Source organism: Pocillopora damicornis, chromosome 12 (assembly GCF_964200805.1).
Source record: "Pocillopora damicornis chromosome 12, jaPocDami1.2, whole genome shotgun sequence".
In the NCBI taxonomy this organism is placed as follows: Eukaryota; Metazoa; Cnidaria; class Anthozoa; order Scleractinia; family Pocilloporidae; genus Pocillopora; species Pocillopora damicornis.
This window is the reverse complement of record NC_142681.1, coordinates 18,406,883-18,425,491: the sequence shown is the minus strand read 5'-3', so window position 1 is coordinate 18,425,491 and position 18,609 is coordinate 18,406,883. Positions and strand designations below refer to the sequence as shown.

General features: G+C 39.8%; 3 protein-coding genes and 2 pseudogenes across 4 annotated transcripts; 4 read left to right on the top strand and 1 right to left on the bottom strand.

Moving 5' to 3' along the window:
* Positions 1 to 1,843: 1,843 nt before the first annotated feature.
* On the top strand, positions 1,844 to 3,716 carry LOC149036836 (BTB/POZ domain-containing protein 3-like; annotated as a pseudogene).
* Positions 3,717 to 6,093: 2,377 nt separating this feature from the next.
* Positions 6,094 to 8,216, top strand: LOC149036834 (BTB/POZ domain-containing protein 6 pseudogene; annotated as a pseudogene). Its single transcript, XR_016181526.1, has one exon. The product of XR_016181526.1 is annotated as a BTB/POZ domain-containing protein 6 pseudogene (transcript).
* Positions 7,140 to 7,745, top strand: LOC149036835 (BTB/POZ domain-containing protein 6-B-like). Its single transcript, XM_089188631.1, has one exon. The coding sequence runs from the start codon at positions 7,140 to 7,142 to the stop codon at positions 7,743 to 7,745; it is 606 nt and encodes a 201-aa protein (XP_089044757.1).
* Positions 8,217 to 10,625: 2,409 nt separating the features above from the next.
* On the bottom strand, positions 10,626 to 11,285 carry LOC149036833 (BTB/POZ domain-containing protein 6-B-like). Its single transcript, XM_089188630.1, has one exon. The coding sequence runs from the start codon at positions 11,283 to 11,285 to the stop codon at positions 10,626 to 10,628; it is 660 nt and encodes a 219-aa protein (XP_089044756.1).
* A 142-nt stretch (positions 11,286 to 11,427) lies between these two features.
* On the top strand, positions 11,428 to 13,535 carry LOC149036832 (BTB/POZ domain-containing protein 3-like). Its single transcript, XM_089189005.1, has one exon. It carries the CDS (start codon positions 11,834 to 11,836, stop codon positions 13,079 to 13,081), a length of 1,248 nt encoding a protein of 415 aa, XP_089045131.1. The 5' UTR covers positions 11,428 to 11,833; the 3' UTR covers positions 13,082 to 13,535.
* Positions 13,536 to 18,609: the final 5,074 nt, after the last annotated feature.

Sequence of the window (18,609 nt, the reverse complement as noted above, 5' to 3'; positions counted from 1 at the left end):
ATAGCTATGTATAGTCCTGTATAGCTGTGTATAGCCCTATGTAGCTATGTATAGCCCTGTATAGCTATGTATAGCCCTGTATAGCTATATATAGCCCTGTTTAGCTGTGCATAGCTCTGTATAGCTGTGTATAGCCCTGTATAGCTGTGTATAGCTTTGTATAGCTGTGTTCAGCCCTGTATAGCTGTGTTTAGCCCTGTATAGCTGTGTTTAGCCCTGTATAGCTGTGTATAGCCCTGTATAGCTAAGTATAGCACTGTATAGCTGTGTATAGCCCTGTATAGTTTGTATGGCCCTGTATAGCTGTGTATAGCCCTGTATAGCTGTGTATAACCCTGTATAGCTGTGTATAGCTCTGTTTGGCTGTGTTTAGCCCTGTATAGTTGTGTATAGTCCTGTATAGCTGTGTATTGCCCTGTATAGCTATGTATAGCCTTGTATAGCTATGTATAGCCTTGTATAGCTATGTATAGCCCTGTATAGCTATGCATAACCCTGTATAGCTTTGTATAGCTGTGTATAGCCCTGTTTAGCTGTGTATAGCTGTGTATAGCTCTGTATAGCTGTGTTTAGCCCTGTATAGCTGTATATAGCCCTGTATAGCTGAGTATAGCTCTTTATAGCTGTGTATAGCCCTGTATAGCTTTGTATAGCCCTGTATAGCTGTGTATAGCCCTGTATAGCTCTGTATAGCTGCGTTTAGCCCTGTATAGCTGTGTATAGCCCTGTATAGCTGTGTATAGCTGTGTATAACCGGTTATAGCTGTGTATAGCCCTGTATAGCTGTGTATGGTCCTGTATAGCTGTGTATAGCCCTGTATAGCTGTGTATAGCCCTGTATTGCTGTGGATAGCCCTGTATGGCTATGTATAGCCCTGTATGGCTATGTATAGCCCTGTATAGCTGTGTATAGCCCTGTATAGCTGTGTATAGCCCTGCATAGCTGTGTATAGCCCTGCATAGCTGTGTATAGCCCTGTTTAGCTGTGTATTGCCCTGTATAGCTGTGTATTGCCTTGTATAAGTGTGTATAGCTCTGTATAGCTGTGTATAGCTCTGTATAGCTCTGTATAGCTCTGTATAGCAGTGTATACCAGTGTATAGCTGTGTATAGCCTTGTATAACTGTGCATAGCTCTGTATAGCTGCCTATACCTCTGTATAGCTGTGTTTAGCCCTGTATAGCTGTGTATAGCCCTGTATAGCTGAGTATAGCTCTGCATAGCTGTGTATAGCCCTGTATAGCTTTGTATAGCCTTGTATAGCTGTGTATAGCCCTGTATAGCTCTGTATAGCTGCGTTTAGCCCTGTATAGCTGTGTATAGCCCTGTATAGCTGTGTATAGCTATGTATAGCTGGGTATAACCGGTTATAGCTGTGTATAGCCCTGTATAGCAGTGTATAGCCCTGTATAGCTGTGTATAGCCCTGTATGGCTGTGTATAGCCCTGTATAGCTATGTATAGCCCTGTATGGCTGTGTATAGCCCTGTAGAGCTATGTATAGCCCTGTATAGCTATGTATAGCCCTGTAGAGCTGTGTATAGCCCTGTATAGCTGTCTATAGCCCTGTATTGCTGTGTATAGCTGCGTATAGTTGTGTATAGCCCTGTATAGCTGTGTATAGCCTTGTATAGCTGTGCATAGCTCTGTATAGCTGCCTATACCTCTGTATAGCTGTGTTTAGCCTTGTATAGGGCTGTAGAGCTGTGTATAGCTGTATCTAGCCTTGTTTAGCCCTGTTTGTGTGTGTAGGGTATTGTATGTAAAGTATAGGACATAATATGTATTGAGGACATAATAATTGCCCATACATGACGTACCTACCTAAAGAGGAAGATGCAAACTGCCGTTATCGCTGAGTGTTAAGTTGTCTCTCACTTTATATATAAAACTGCCGAGAATACCGAAGCAGGAACATAGCAATGGCTGCTGAAGACAACTGGCAAACAAAACTCCACACAATCGTCGAGAGAACCGCGTTTATTTTCAACAATGATATGCTAAGCGACGTGAAATTTGTGGTTCCTGTGTCGAGTGGAGAGAGCGAAAGTACGAAAGTGATCCCAGCTCACAAGTTTGTGCTAGCAATCGGTAGTCCTGTGTTCTTTGCTATGTTCTATGGTCAAATGGCGGAGACCAAAGACTCTATCGAACTACCTGCTGTGATTACGACAGTCTGTTGGAGTTGTTTCGCTTCCTCTACAGCGACGAAGTGACTTTAAGTGGAGGTAATGTGATGCAAGTGATTTACTTGGCGAACAAGTACATGGTGCCTTTACTCGTTGAGAAGTGCACAGAATATCTCCGCGACAATTTGACAGCAGCAAACGTGTTTAGCATTCTGCCATACGCCCAGAAATTTCAGGACGAAAATTTGGAAGAACGATGCTGGAAAGTTATCGAGATTTTCACCGGGAAAGCTGTGACGTCAGACGACTTCGTCACAGCTGAGCGATCTGTTGTTGAATCTCTTGTGAAGAGAGAAGTGTTGTGCGTGACGGAAGTGGAACTGTTCAAAGCTGTTGATCGCTGGGCCAGAGAAGAAGGAGAACGGCAGGGACTCACACTTGATGGAGAGACGAAGAGACGACTTCTTGGAGAGGAAATCGTGAAAGGAATTCGCTTTCCGTTAATGTCATTAGCAGAGTTTGCTACGGTAGTCTGTGACACTGCTATTTTATCTAGGAAGGAGACTGAGGACATGATTAAATACTACGGCAATGTCTTGAAAACTCCTTTACCATTTTTTCAGGGAGCAAGGAAGAAGCTTCCTGTGTTTCGGGTCAACAGATTTAACAATTGTGGTAACCCAACTACGGGCCCAGGTTGGAATTACATTAATAGCTTCCCTGACAGAGTTCTCTTCTCCGTGAACAAGCCTATTAAGTTACTTGGAATTCAGCATTTTGGTTCTGATGGTGGCGAGCACACAGTCTCCACTGAGGTCAAAGATACAGCCACTAGTTTAACTGTTGTCAAACGATCAGGAACTTTCACTTCAAAAAAGGAGACGAACAATAACTATTATGGCTTTTTTGTTTCGTTTGGTAATCTGGTTTGCTTGGACGCAAATAAGCAGTATACGCTAGAGTCACTTATCAACGGTCCAGAATCATGGTACGGAACAGATGGGCAAACATCTGTTGAAGCAGGAGGAGTGCAATTTACTTTCAGTGATCCAACAGGTACTGGCAACGGCACCACCGTAGCAGGAGGCCAGTTTCCAGCTTTTATTTTCATCTGAACTGTATCTGTATCTATGTACAGTTGATATCAATATCCTGACTCAGTCAGTTTTTGCGAAATTAGTCAGTATTTCTCACTGGTTATTACAGCAAGAAAATATGCCAAGCCTTGCTTACAAAATGAATTAATAGATAATAACAATTTTGTGATAACCTTAACCCTTGTTACCCTAAGAGTGACCAGCATTTAATTTCCCTTACAGTAATCACGTTGCTAGATCGTTTGTTAAGATGATGAGAAAGTAGGAAATGAACGCCAACCTAAGAAATTATGATTGTTAAAAAAATTCTCCTTATCAGTACCAAAGGAAATGTATAGAAAAGTGTATGGAGAACATGGATTTTGATGTTAAGGTGTAACGGGTTAAGTCATTGAAATAGTGTCATGGAGACTCAGTTATTGTAGCTCAGAGCTTATCAAGTCAATTTACAGATAAAGTTTTCATTATAATGAATGAAAATGATCACAAAAGAGTTTGACAATCTTTCTTAGTTTGGAAATTAGTCAGTGATATCTGGTCTTTTGGTGCAAGGTTTACCCTCAGTAATTTCTCTATGAAACAAGCTTTATCAACCCTTTCTCTTAAATCCTTTAATCTTTTCATAACGATCATCCTCTATCTTCTCCTTAAGGTATCACTGCTGAATACAACGTTAAGGGGGTACTCGTTATTTATCGCCGGGGGGGAAGGGTGTGTGGAGTTTTTTTGTGTGGGGGGATCACATGGGTTTTAGGGGGCACAGAGGAGTATAAAGGGGGGAGGGACTACAGAGAAGTGACTCCCAATTAACTGACCATGGAGGGGAATCATAAGAATATTACAGAGCCTTATGGGGAGATCAGCTGGATTTTTATTGTGACACAACCAAGATCCTTCAATCCCCTTCACCCCCCACAGGCAATGAAATAATTATTTCCTCATAATAAGTTAAAGTTAAGATCATGAAAATGGAGAAGGTGATGGTTAACTGAAGAAGATCTTGATTACAAAACAAATTCTCCTTTGTTTGTACCATGTTAAGAGAACAGTATGGAGAATATGCATACAAATAATCCTACAAGCTCCCCCCACCCCACCCCACCCCCATCACCATCTCCTTATTTGATAAAACCTCCCTGCAGTGTTCTATAGGTTTTTTAAAACTCTTATTTTAAAGACTCCGAGTTCGCAGATTATTCCTCTTGAATATTTTTTTAACCTTCTTTCATTAAATGATCTGATGGAGTAACACTTGTGGCCACCGGTTTGATTACGGCTGGAGTAAATTAACAGATAAAAAGCACCTTGTATCACCGACACAACAATTTGTAAAACGCAGTTTAATAAATATAAAATCTATTGAAAGGATTGTCACTAACTTTCAAATATATATATAAGTACTATTTGAATATTAAGAAATGTCATCGAAATAAAATGAACTTTACAAATCACAGATTATTCTCACTTGAGCTGTACAATTGTGGCAGGAACACTGAAAGGAAATGGAAAATATAGCTACGCGTAAATTAATCACCAGAAAAGAAAAAATGCAACGGCTCAGTCAGTCTTAATATGGCCATATCTTTAAAAGCTCCCAACTTTTTTAATCATCCTCCTTTCGTCTCTCCTCAATTCTCCTTTTGATCGATAACATACAATTCCTCTCTCCCCTTCCCCCCCCCCCCCACCCCAACTACCACCACTACCACCACTGCCTCCTCCAAAAGATAGCTTGAAAGCAAGTAAACACGATAGGGAGGCTTATTACAGAAAACACGAACGTTTCGAAATTAATCCTACCTGCTTATCTACTTTAGAAAATATACAAAACTCGCTTTCTACAAGCTTACAAAATAAAGACGTTCGTAGTTCAGAAATAACTCCATGATACTAATAACTTTTGATTTCATAAATACTTTTTTTACCTGCCAGGCAAAGAGATGTCTCTAGCTTCTATATAACCTGCGGTTAACACGCTGAAAGAAAACGAACCCACCAATTAATAGAATTAACACTAATAAACAAATTGAAGAAAATCAAAAGCCAAATTATTACTGGCGAGCGCCTCCCTTCGTGGAACCTTAGCTTAATTACGAAAATCATTTTGATAATATCTGTTACAGCAAACAATAGTCTGAGATTTTTTCATATTGAAATAAGTACTCCTTCCGAAAAAGGGGCGCTTATTTCTTTTTCGAGAAACGGCAGAAATTGAAACAAAGCTTCGATCTTCATGTGACTGAGGATCAAAAAGACTGGAAGCAGATTTGTTGTCCCTGGATCCTTCCTTGCCTGAACGACCAGCCAAGCAATCGACGGAAAATTTTAAAAGGAATTCATCGTTGAGGGATCTGTGCCCTCACGGCGATATAATAGTAGAGAGATTGACACTAAGACCAATATTTCTCTCGTGAACCTTTAAGTGAGCAATTAACCTTTTAACGCCCATGAGTGACCAAGACAGAATTTCTCCTTACAATATCAATACAACATCGAGCAGGCAAGTGATGAGAATGAAGAAAAATAAAAAATATCAGTAACGGGATTTTAAGTTGATCCAATACCAAATTCTCCAAACTAACATCACAAGAACTGTATGACAAACTGTAAGGAGAATTACTAATGAGATCTTGGGAGTTAAAGGGTTAAATGAAGATGGACCACAGTCGATCTCAATGTACACGTACTCCAACAGTGCTTTTACTGAAACAGAATAAGTGCGTTAATTGGAAAAAGGGGCGCTAGTTGTAATGACGGTGCTAAATCAATAGAGACACTTATTAGAATAGAGGCGCTAACCAACAAAAACAAATTTTAAGGGGGGGGAGGGTCTCTAATTAGAGAGGGAGCTTATTATATGGAGGGAGCTAAATCTAATTATTACGGTAAACAATTTCAAGTAGATCTCTTGTTTCATGTCAACAACTGAGGCGTTGCTCGGTAATTTGACAGAAATGCCCGTCATAAATGCATGTTGCTGTTTCCAAATATTAACTAACGTCATAGTTTTGGCAAAAAAACATATTAGCCTAGAGTAGATTACGTAGCGCGCCATTCCCGTCATTTCGTGACGGGAGGAGCCTGCAATGAGTTCAGCGGTGCGATCCTAAAGAGGAAAACTACTGCTATCGCTACGTGTTGAAAGTTGTTGGTCACTATATGAGCAAAAAAACTGTCGAGGATACCGAAGCTGGAACATAGCAATGGCTGCTGAAAACAACTGGCAGACAAAACTCCAAACTATCGTCGAGAGAACCGCGTTTATTTTCAATAACGAGATGCTAAGCGACGTGAAATTTGTGGTTCCTGTGACGAGTGGAGAAAGCGAAAGTATGAAAGTGATCCCAGCTCACAAGTTTGTGTTAGCTATCGGTAGTCCTGTGTTCTTTGCCATGTTCTATGGCCAAATGGCGGAGACTAAAGATTCTATTGAACTACCTGACTGTGATTACGACAGTCTGTTGGAGTTGTTTCACTTTCTCTACAGCGACGAAGTGACTTTAAGCGGAAGTAATGTGATGCAAGTGATGTACTTGGCGAACAAGTACATGGTGCCTTCACTCGTTAAGAAATGCACAAAATATCTCCGAGACAATTTGACAGGAGCAAACGTGTTTAGCATTCTGCCATACGCCCAGAAATTTCAGGACAAGAATTTGGAAGAACGATGCTGGAAAGTTATCGAGATTTTCACAGAGGAAGCTGTGACGTCAGACGACTTTGTGACAGCTGAGTGATCTGTTGTTGAATCTCTTGTGAAGAGAGAAGTGTTGAGCGTGACGGAAGTGGAACTGTTCAAAGCTGTTGATCGCTGGGCCACAGAAGAAGGAGGACGGCAGGGACTTACACTTGATGGAAAGACGAAGAGACGACTTCTTGGAGAGGAAATCGTGAAAGGAATTCGCTTTCCGTTAATGACATCAGCGGAGTTTGCCGCGGCAGTCTACGACACTGATATTTTATCTAGGAAGGAGACTGGTGACATGATTAAATACTACAGCAATGTCTTGAAAACCCCTTTACCATTTTTGCAGGGAGCAAGGAGGAAGCTTCTTGGATTTCGAGTCAACAGATTTAATGGTTGCTGTAAGCCAACTACAAGTTGGCATTACAATACGGGCCTCCCTGACATTGTTCACTTCTCCGTAAACAAGCCTATTATGTTGCTTGGAATTCAGCATTTTGGTTCTGATGGTGGTGAGCACACAGTCTCCACTAAGGTCAAAGATACAGCCACTAACTTAACTGTTGTCAAACGATCAGGAACATTCACTTCAGAAAAGGACGTGAACAATAATCATTATGGCTTTTTTGTTTCGTTTGGTAATCTGGTTTGCTTGGACGCAAATAAGAAGTATGAGCTAGAGTCACTTATCAACGGTCCTGCATCATGGTACGGAAAAGATGGACGAACGTCTGTTGAAGCAGAAGGAGTGCAATTTACTTTCAGTGATCCAAAAGATACTGGCAATGGCACCATGGTAGTACATGGCCAGTTTCCAGCTTTTATTTTCATATAAACAGTATCTGTATCTACGTACAGTTGATATGAATATCCTGACTTTGTTAGTTTTTGCAAGTTGGTCACAGTATTTCTTACTGGTTATTACAGCAAAAATGTGCCAAGCCTGTTAACGAAATGAATTGACTAATAATAATCATTTTGTGATAGCTACAACCCTTGTTACCCTAAGAGTGACCAGCATCTTATTTCCCTTACAGTAATCACGTTGCTAGATCGTTTGTTAAGATGATGAGAAAGTAGGAAATGAACGCCAACCTAAGAAATTATGATTGTTAAACAAATTCTCCTTATCAGTACCAAAGGAAATGTATAGAAAAGAGTATGGAGAACATGGATTTTGATGTTAAGCTGTAACGGGTTAAGTCATTGAAATAGTGTCATGGAGACTCAGTTATTGTAGCTCAGAGCTTATCAAGTCTATTTACAGATAAAGTTTTCTTTATAATAAATAAAAATGATCACAAAAGAATTTGACAATCTTTCTTACTTTTGAAATTAGCCAGTGATATCTGGTCTTTTGGTGCAAGGTTTACCCCCAGTAATTTCTGTATGAAACAAGCTTTATCAACCCTTTCTCTCAAATCCTTTAATCTTTTCATAACGATCATCCTCTATCTTCTCCTTACGGTATCACTGCTGAATACAACGTTAAGGGGCTACTCGTTATTTATCACCAGGGAGGGAAGGGTGTGTGGAGATTTTTTGTGTGGGGGGATCACATGGGTTTTAGGGGGCACAGAGGTTTAAAAAGGGGAGGACTAGAGAAAAGTGACTCCCAATTAACTGACCATGGAGGGGAATCATAAGAATATTATGGTAGAGTTAGAAAGTGGAGAGGCGAGACCAAAATATAGTACTAGAATTAATATTTTTTGTTGCAAATTAAAGGTTTGAGTAAGAAATACAGAAAGTAAAATTATCTTCCTAGCCAGAGTAGCTTAGAGAGTGTTGCTGAAAAGAGAAAATATACTTTTATGACAGAAGACTTGATTTTTAATAGTACGGAGTACTATACTATACTATATGCAAATGTTAAAGGTTCAGGACACTGTATGTAGATTCTTTGAGAATGGAGTGGCTTGTTCGAAAAGTTCTATCTAAAGATGGATAATACTACTTGTGCATCTTGAAATATTTCCATCTCTTCATTTAACTACATTAGGCTCTATTTAACAAATAGATTCCAAGTTGCCGTGCGTCTGTTCAGTAATAGATCACACATGACGTCAAAATGTGGTAAGAACAAAAAAGTGGCACACGAGGCGCGGAGTAGTTATATGTTATCGATCAAAAGGAGAATTGAGGAGAGACGAAAGGAGGATGATTAAAAAAGTTGGGAGCTTTTAAAGATATGGTCATGTTAAGACTGACTGAGCAGTTGTGTTTTTTCTTTTCTAGTGATTAATTTACGCGTGGCTATATTTTTCATCCCCTGTCAGTATCCTGCCACAATTATACAGCCCAGGTGAGAATAATCTGTGATTTGTGAAGTTCATTTTATTTCGATGAGATTTCTTAATATTCAAATATTCCTTATAGATCTATTTTAAAGTTAGTGATAATCCTTTCAATAGATTATATTGGTTAAACTTCGTTTTATAAATTGTTGTTTCGGCAATACAAAGTGTTTTTTATCTGTTAATTTACTCCAGCTTTAAACAAACTGGTGGCCACAAGTGTTACTTCATCAGATCACTTAATAAAAGAATATTTAAAAAGAGGCGAAAGGAATAATCTGAGAACACGGAGTCTTTAAAATATGAGTTTAAAAAACCTGCAGAACACTGTGGGGAGGTGTTATTGGATAGGAGCTTCTAGGATTATTTTTATGCATATTCTCCATACTGTTCACCTAACATGGTACGAACAAAGGGGAATTTATTTTGCAATCAATATCTTCTTCAGTTGGTCATTACCTTCTCCATTCTCATAATCTTAACTCATTGGGAGAAAATAATTATTTTATCGCCTGCGGGGGGTAGGGATTGTAGGGAACTGGAGTATGTATGTAGTGTCACGATGAAAAAATCCAGCTGATCTCCCCGTGAGGCTCTGTAATATTCTTATCATTCCCCCTCCATTATAAGTTAATTGATGGTCACTTTTCTGTAGTCCCCCCCCTTTACACTCCTCTGTGTCCCCTACAACCCACGTGATCCCCCACACAAAAAATCTCCACACACCCTTCCCCCCCGACGATAAATAACGAGTAGCCCATTAACGTGCTATTCAGTAGTGATACCGTAAGGAGAAGATAGAGGATGATCGTTATGAAAAGGTTAAAGGATTTGAGAGAAAGGGTTGATAAAGCTTGTTTCATACAGAAATTACTGGGGGTAAACCTTGCACTAAAAGACCAGATATCACTGGCTAATTTCAAAACTAAGAAAGATTGTCAAACTCTTTTGTGATCATTTTTATTTATTATAATGAAAAGTTTATCTGTAAATTGACTTGATAAGCTCTGAGCTACAATAACTGAGTCTCCATGACACTATTTCAATGACTTGACCCGTTACAGCTTAACATCAAAATCCATGTTCTCCATACTCTTTTCTATACATTTCCTTTGGTACTGATAAGGAGAATTTGTTTAACAATCAAAATTTCTTAGGTTGGCGTTCATTTCCTACTTTCTCATCATCTTAACAAACGATGTAGCAACGTGATTACTGTAAGGGAAATTAGATGCTGGTCACTCTTAGGGTAAAAAGGGTTATGGTCATCACAAAATGATTAATTTAAGTCAAATCATTTTGCTAACAGGCTTGGCACATTTTTGCTATAATAACCAGTACGAAATACTGTGACCAATTTCGCAAAAACTAACTAAGTCAGGATATTGATATCAACTGTACGTAGATACAGATACAGTTCAGATGAAAATAAAAGCTGGAAACTGGCCTCCTACTTTCATGGTGCCATTGCCAGTATCTCTTGGATCACTGAAAGTAAATTGCACTCCTTCTACTTGAACAGACGTATGTCCATCTTTTCCGTACCATGACACAGGACCCTTGATAAGTGACTCTAGCATATACTGCTTATTTGCGTCCAAGGAAACCAGATTACCAAACGAAACAAAAAAGCTATAATAATTATTGTTCGCGTCCTTTTTCGAAGTAAATGTTCCTAATCGTTCAACAACAATAATGTTGGTGGCTATATGTTTGACCCTAGTGGAGACTGTGTTATCGCCACCATCAGAACCAAAATGCTGAATTCCAAGCAACATAATAGGCTTGTTTACGGAGAAGTGAACAATGTCAGGGAGGCCCGTATTGTAATTCCAAGCTGTAGATGGCTTACAGTAATCATTAAATCTGTTAACTCGATATCCAAGTGGCTCCCTCCTTGCTCCCTGCAAAAATGGTAAAGTGCTTTTCAAGACATTGCCGAAGTATTTTATCATATCGCCTGTCTCCTTCCTAGATAAAATAGCAGTGTCACACACTACCGTAGCAAACTCCGCTAATGACATTAACGGAAAGCGAATTCCTTTCACGATTTCCTCTCCAAGAAGTCGTCTCTTCATCTCTCCATCAAGTGTAAGTCCCTGCCGTTCTCCTTCTTCTGTGGCCCAGCGATCAACCGCTTTGATTATATGAATAGAGGCACTAACCAACAAAAACAAATTTGAGGGGGGGGGGGGTCTCTAATTAGAGAGGGAGCTAAATCTAATTATTACGGTAAACAATTTCCAGTAGATCTCTTGTTTCATGTCAACCACTGAGGCTTTGCTCGGAAATTTGACAGAAATGCCCGTCATAAATGCATGTTAATGTTTCCAAATATTAACGAAAGTCATAGTTTTGACAAAAAAAACATATCAGCCTGGAGAAGATTACGTAGTGCGCTATTCCCGTCATTTCGTGACGAGAAGAGCCTGCAATGAGTTCAGCAGTGCTATCTTAAAGAGGCAAACTACTGCCATCGCCAAGTGTTATAAGTTGTTTGTCACTATATGAGGAAAAAATCTGCCGAGGATACCGAAGCTGGAAAATAGCAGTGCCTGCTGAAGACAACTGGCAGACAAAACTCCAAACTATCGTCGAGAGAACCGCGTTTATTTTCAATAACGAGATGCTAAGCGACGTGAAATTTGTGGTTCCTGAGTCGAGTGGAGAAAGCGAAAGTACGAAAGTGATCCCAGCTCACAAGTTTGTGTTAGCAATCAGTAGTCCTGTGTTCTTTTCCATGTTCTATGGTCAAATGGCGGAGACCAAAGACTCTATCGAACTACCTGACTGTGATTACGACAGTCTGTTGGAGTTCTTTCGCTTCCTCTACTGCGACGAAGTGACTTTAAGCGGAAGTAATGTGATGCAAGTGATTTACCTGGCGAACAAGTACATGGTGCCTTCACTCGTTGAGAAATGCACGGAATATCTTCGCCACAATTTGACAGCAGCAAACGTGTTTAGCATTCTGCCATACGCCCAGAAATTTCAGGACGAAAATTTGGAAGAACGATGCTGGAAAGTTATCGAGATTTTCACAGAGGAAGCTGTGACGTCAAACGACTTTGTGACAGCTGAGCGATCTGTTGTTGAATCTCTTGTGAAGAGAGAAGTGTTGTGCGTGACGGAAGTGGAACTCTTCAAAGCTGTTGATCGCTGGGCCACAGAAGAAGGAGGACGGCAGGGACTTACACTTGATGGAGAGACGAAGAGACAGATTCTTGGAGAGGAAATCGTGAAAGGAATTCGCTTTCCGTCAATGTCATTAGCAGAGTTTGCTACGGTAGTCTGCGACACGGCTATTTTATCTAGGAAGGAGACTGATGACATGATTAAATACTACGGCAATGTCTTGAAAACTCCTTTACCATTTTTGCAGGGAGCAAGGAAGAAGCTTCCTGTGTTTCGGGTCAACAGATTTAAAAATTATAGAAACCCAATTACGGGTCCAAGTTGGAATTACATTAATGGCTTTACTGACAGAGTTCTTTTCTCCGTGAACAAGCCTACTAAGTTGCTTGGAATTCAGCATTTTGGTTCTGATGGTGGCGAGCACACAGTCTCCACTGAGGTCAAAGATACAGCCACTAACTTAACTGTTGTCAAACGATCAGGAACAATTACTTCAAAAAAGGAGACGAACAATAATTATTATGGCTTTTTTGTTTCGTTTGGTAACCTGGTTTGCTTGGAAGCAAATAAGCAGTATACGCTAGAGTCACTTATCAACGGTCCTGAATCATGGTATGGAACAGATGGGCGAACATCTGTTGAAGCAGATGGAGTGCAATTTACTTTCAGTGATCCAAAAGATACTGGCAACGGCACCACCGTAGCAGGAGGCCAGTTTCCAGCTTTTATTTTCATCTGAACTGTATCTGTATCTACGTACAGTTGGTATCAATATCCTGACTCAGTTAGTTTTTGCGAAATTGGTCGCAGTGTTTCTTACTGGTTATCACAGCAAAAAATATGTCAAGCCCTGCTAACAAAATGAATTGACTAATAGTAATCATTTTGTGATAACCTTAAACCCTTTTAACCCTGAAAGTGACCAGCATCTAATTTCCCTTACAGTAATCACGCTGCTAGATTGTTTGTTAAGATCGCGAACCTAAGAAATTTTGATTGTTAAACAAATTCTCCTTATCAGTACCAAAGGAAATGTATAGAAAAGAGTATGGAGAACATGGATTTTGATGTTAAGGTGTAACGGGTTAAGTCATTGAAATAGTGTCATGGAGACTCAGTTATTGTAGCTCAGAGCTTATCAAGTCTATTTACAGATAAAGTTTTCTTTATAATAAATAAAAATGATCACAAAAGAGTTTGACAATCTTTCTTAGTTTTGAAATTAGCCAGTGATATCTGGTCTTTTAGTGCAAGGTTTACTCCCAGTAATTTCTGTATGAAACACAGCTCTATCAACCCTTTCTCTCAAATCCTTTAATCTTTTCATAACGATCATCCTCTATCTTCTCCTTACGGTATCACTGCTGAATACAACGTTAAGGGGGTACTCGTTATTTATCACCAGGGGGGGAAGGGTGTGTGGAGATTTTTTGTGTGGGGGGATCACATGGGTTTTAAGGGGGACAGAGGAGTATAAAGGGGAGGACTACAGAAAAGTGACTCCCAATTAACTTACCATAGAGGGGAATCATAAGAATATTACAGAGCCTTATGGGGAGATCAGCTGGATTTTTATTATGACACAACCAAGATCCTTCAATCCCCTTCACCCCCCACCCCCGCAGGCAATGAAATAATTATTTTCTCATAATAAGTTAAAGTTGAGACCATGAAAATGGAGAAGGTGATGTTTAACTGAAGAAGATCTTGATTGCAAAACAAATCCTCCTTTGTTCGTACCATGTTAAGAGAACAGTATGGAGAATATGCATAAAAATCATCCTAGAAGCTCCCCCCAACCCCTAATAAACAAATTGAAGAAAATCAAAGGCAAGCCAAATTATCACTGGCGAGGGCCTCCCTTCGTGGAGCCTTAGCTTAATTACGAAAATCACTTTGATAATATTTATTACAGCGAATAATAGTCTGAGATTTTTCCACATTGAAATAAGCACTCCTTCCGAAAAAGGGGCGCTTATTTCTTTTTCGAGCAACGGCAGAAATGGAAACAAAGCTTTGATGTTCATGTGACCGAGGATCAAAAAGACTGGAAACGGATTTGTTGTCCCTGAATCCTTCCCTGCTTGAACGACAAGCCAAGCAATCGACGGAAAATTTTAGAAGGAATCCATCGTTGAGGGATCTGTGCCCTCACGGCGATATAATAGTTGAGAGATTGAGACTAAGACTAATGTTTCTGTCGTGAGGCTTTAAGTGAGCAATTAACCTTTTAACCCCAATGAGTGACAAAGACAGAATTTCTCCTTACAATATCAATACAACATCGAGCAGACAAGTGATGAGAATGAAGAAAAATATCAGTAAGGGGATTATAAGTTGATCCAATACCAAATTCTCCAAACTAACATCACAAGAACTGTATGACAAACAGTAAGGAGAATTACTAAAGAGATCTTGGGAGTTAAAGGGTTAAATGAAGATGGACCACGGTCAATCTCAATGTACACGTACTCCAAAAGTGCTATTACTGAAACAGAATAAGTGCGTTAATTGGAAAAAGGGGCGCTAATTGTAATAATGATAATAATGATAATAAATAATAATAAACAATCTTTAAGGAGGAAGCGCCCGTCACGTAAATACGTGGTTTTCAGGGAGGTCCTCCGTAAAAAATAAAAAGTATTAAAAGCTAAAATAAGAAATACAAATGTCAGTCACAGATCTAAAATATAAAATATACGGCGTATATCTAAAAATTTTTATCCATCATTTAAAATATTTATCCATTAAGAATTTTGTAAGGTTTTCCTTAAAAATTGTGCATGGCATTGGCCTTCTTAAAAATACTGGGAGGGACATCCAGTCATTTGTAAAACGGAAGTATGACACCCTCTTTCCGAATTCCGTTTTAGGTTTAGGTAGTCTAGGTAAGTAGCCATTTCTAGTGTTGTAGCCATGCGAACTTCTCAATGTCGATTTAAAACTTTCAAAATGTTGCGGAATGTCTCCTTTGATTGCATTTTCTACGGTGGTACAACGACGAAATAGACGTCTTCCAGCCAGAGGTAGCCAATTCAGACACTTCAGAGCTTCTGAAGAAGACATCTTGCCGAATTTAATTTTCTTCGCAAATTTGTTCTGAAAACTTTGCAATTTTTCCATTTCTGATTTTAGACCGGGTTGATCTCCCCACACTATGTCGGCATAGTCTAGGTGTCGCAGCACTAGCTCATTGTAGAAGGCTATGCGAGTTCTATTGTCTAACATATGAAATATGCGATTAAACAAAGAAAGACGATGACCTAGTTTCTTTAGCAAATTGCTGATATGTGGCTTCCAGCTCCATTTTGCATCCGTTGTTACTCCCAGATATTTGAATGACTGCACGCCATCGATTTTTGTAGCATTTGGTTGCAACTCAAAGTCTTCAAATAAGGATAGCATCCTTTTACTGCCTGCCAGCATAAATTTGGTCTTCTTGACATTTATAGTCAACCCGTTATCAGTGCACCAGTTACTGATTTCAGTGAATTCACGTTCCAGAGCAATTTGAAGTTCTTGACGTGTTGATGCGTCACAAAAGAGAAAAGCATCATCTGCATACAAAATCATCCGGGTCTCTTTAACAGCATTTTGCAGGCTATTAATGTACACATTAAATAGCAAGGGACCCAAAATACTGCCTTGTGGCACGCCAAGTGTGATGGTATGTGGCTCTGATAATTCTCCGTTTATCAAAACACTTTGCTGTCTATGAGCAAGATATGATCTGAACCATCTTAAAGATCTTTCAGACAGTCCTAAATGCCCGAGCTTGCGTAGTAGCACTTTGTGGTTCAGAGAGTCAAACGCCTTGGAGATATCGACAAACAGTAGACCAGTTACTTTACCTTTGTCTATAGATTGAAGAACCCAGTTGTTCAATTGTGTGATAGCTTGTTCAGTGCTATGCCTACGCCTAAAGCCATACTGGTGTTGATACAGAAAATCTAGCTGATGTAGATGGGCATTCAACTGGGAACGCACCACTCTTTCTACAACTTTACTCAATACTGGCAACACAGAGATAGGCCTATAGTTCTCTCAACTTGCAGTTTATCATCAGACGTGTATCAAGGAGTAACACGTGCAACTTTCCACAGATCAGGGACAATACCATCGCTAATTGATTTGTTCACAAGATAGGTGATTGACGGAGCAAGCTCCGCTTCAGCATCTTTTAGCAGCCTTGCTGGAATTCTGTCAAGTCCAGCTGCCTAATTAACTTTCAAAGAATGCAAAATGCTTTGAACAGTGTTCTGTTCAACCCGTTGAAAGTCCAAGGTGGATTTAATATCACTCTGCTTGTTTGCTTCTTTCACTGTTTCATATTTCTTCCATGCGTCCTTACTCACAGGGTGCAATCGACCAGCAACTTTGCTGCCAATGGCAGCAAAAAACTTGTTGAATTTTGTTGCTACGCTTTTTGGCTCCGATACTAAACGTTTCCTGCCATGTACTTGAAAAGGAGAGCCCCCCTGGTTATTAGAACCAATCACGGAGTTTAGCGAGCGCCACATGTCCTTAGGATTCTCAGCTGACTCAATTAGATATTTGTAGTGCAATGCGTCCCCTGATTTTATCTTTCTGTTCGAAAGTTTTTCAATCTACGATACTCATTCCACTGTTCCTGATTGCCAGATCTCTTCGCAACTCTGAATGCATAGTCTCTTTCAGCCATCAGTTCTTTAAGATCATTAGTGATCCAAGGTTTAGATGCATGTTTTGTTCTAATTCTCTTTAAAGGAGCATGCTGGTTGGCAACATCAACAAAAAGATTATTCCAGGCGACTACAGCATCATTAATATCGTCAAAAGACTCTATAACACTCCAGGGAACGCTAGCAATGTCTCTCCGAAAATGGTTTTTGTTGTAATGTTTAAAAGATCTTACGTCGCGGATTTCCACGTGAGCTTTGCAAACTCCGGCTTTCTTTACTACGAAAGTAACAGAATGATCACTTGCTCCGAATTCCTGGACTCCATGCGAGACAATACGGTGAGTGTTATTAACAAACACAAGATCAGTTGCCGTACTTGTGAATTCCGTCACGCGTGTGGGCTCTTTGACGAGTTGACTCAGACCATGGAGACGAGTCGTTTTCATTAATTTTCTGGTATATTTGCATGATTTCAGGGCAATAATATCCGCGTTGAAATCTCCCATAATGATCAAATCCTTTACCATTTCGTCGTCCAATTTAGCGAGAAACTCCTGTTCCAGGCCTTAGATAAATTTCTCTTGATTCATACTTGGTGGTTTATACATCACAGCAAATATCGTGTTCTTAGCCTTTTCTGGACATATTTCTACGCATACCATTCCTAAACAGTCAGATTCTAAGTCACTTCTCCGCTTGCTTGGCCATCTGCTCCTTACAAAAACGGCGCAACCACCTCCATTTCGATTTCTATCTTTTCTGTAGCAAGTATAACCCGAAGGACATATCTTACTATCGAGCAATGTACAATCCAGACGCGATTCTGTCACCGCAAACATATCCAATGCTGCTTTCTCCACTAGTACTTCGGCGTCGGCATAGTGTCCCGGCAAAGTTGCAATATTTACATGAGCAAATTTCATTCCTCTCTTCTTAAGATTTGCATGAAGATCTTTATTTATCCTTACACTGGGCTTTCCTTCTTTTACTCCTGTGTTAGTTGTTTCATGTGACTTTCGAACCGGTGTATCAAAGCCAGGTGATAAACAAGTTATGCATTCCCAAGCCAGAGAAGGTTCGCAAAGTTTATCATATTCCGTTCTCTTCATACTGATACAATTAGCATGAAACCACTTGTCGCATGAATCGCATTGTATCGCCATCTGATTCTTTCGGCATCCTTTAGTGCAAACAGCACAAGCATCCGTCACCGGCCCTGGATTCTCCTGTATATCTCCTGCTAATAGAACCATGTAAGTTGCGCAGACAGTGATATTTGCAAATTTCAGTGCGGCCATACGTTTCAAAGATGGCGGCACAAATGCTTCACGTAGGAACCTCCGAGTCGGACCAGAATTTCGCGTTGGATACTGCTTAATATCCAAACCCGTCGACACAGCGCTACTTCAGGACGTCTTATCGAAACCACGGTTAGGTTTTAGAGAGTGTAGGACAATTGTGATAAGTAGCCAAGCCAAGAATATCAAACAACATATACGATAGCCCGCCATTATTGCAAATAATGCAGATAAGTTCTTCTAAATCTGAGAAAGAAAATAGATCATGAGATAACCATAATCTAATTCAAATTCGCGGAACCAAATGA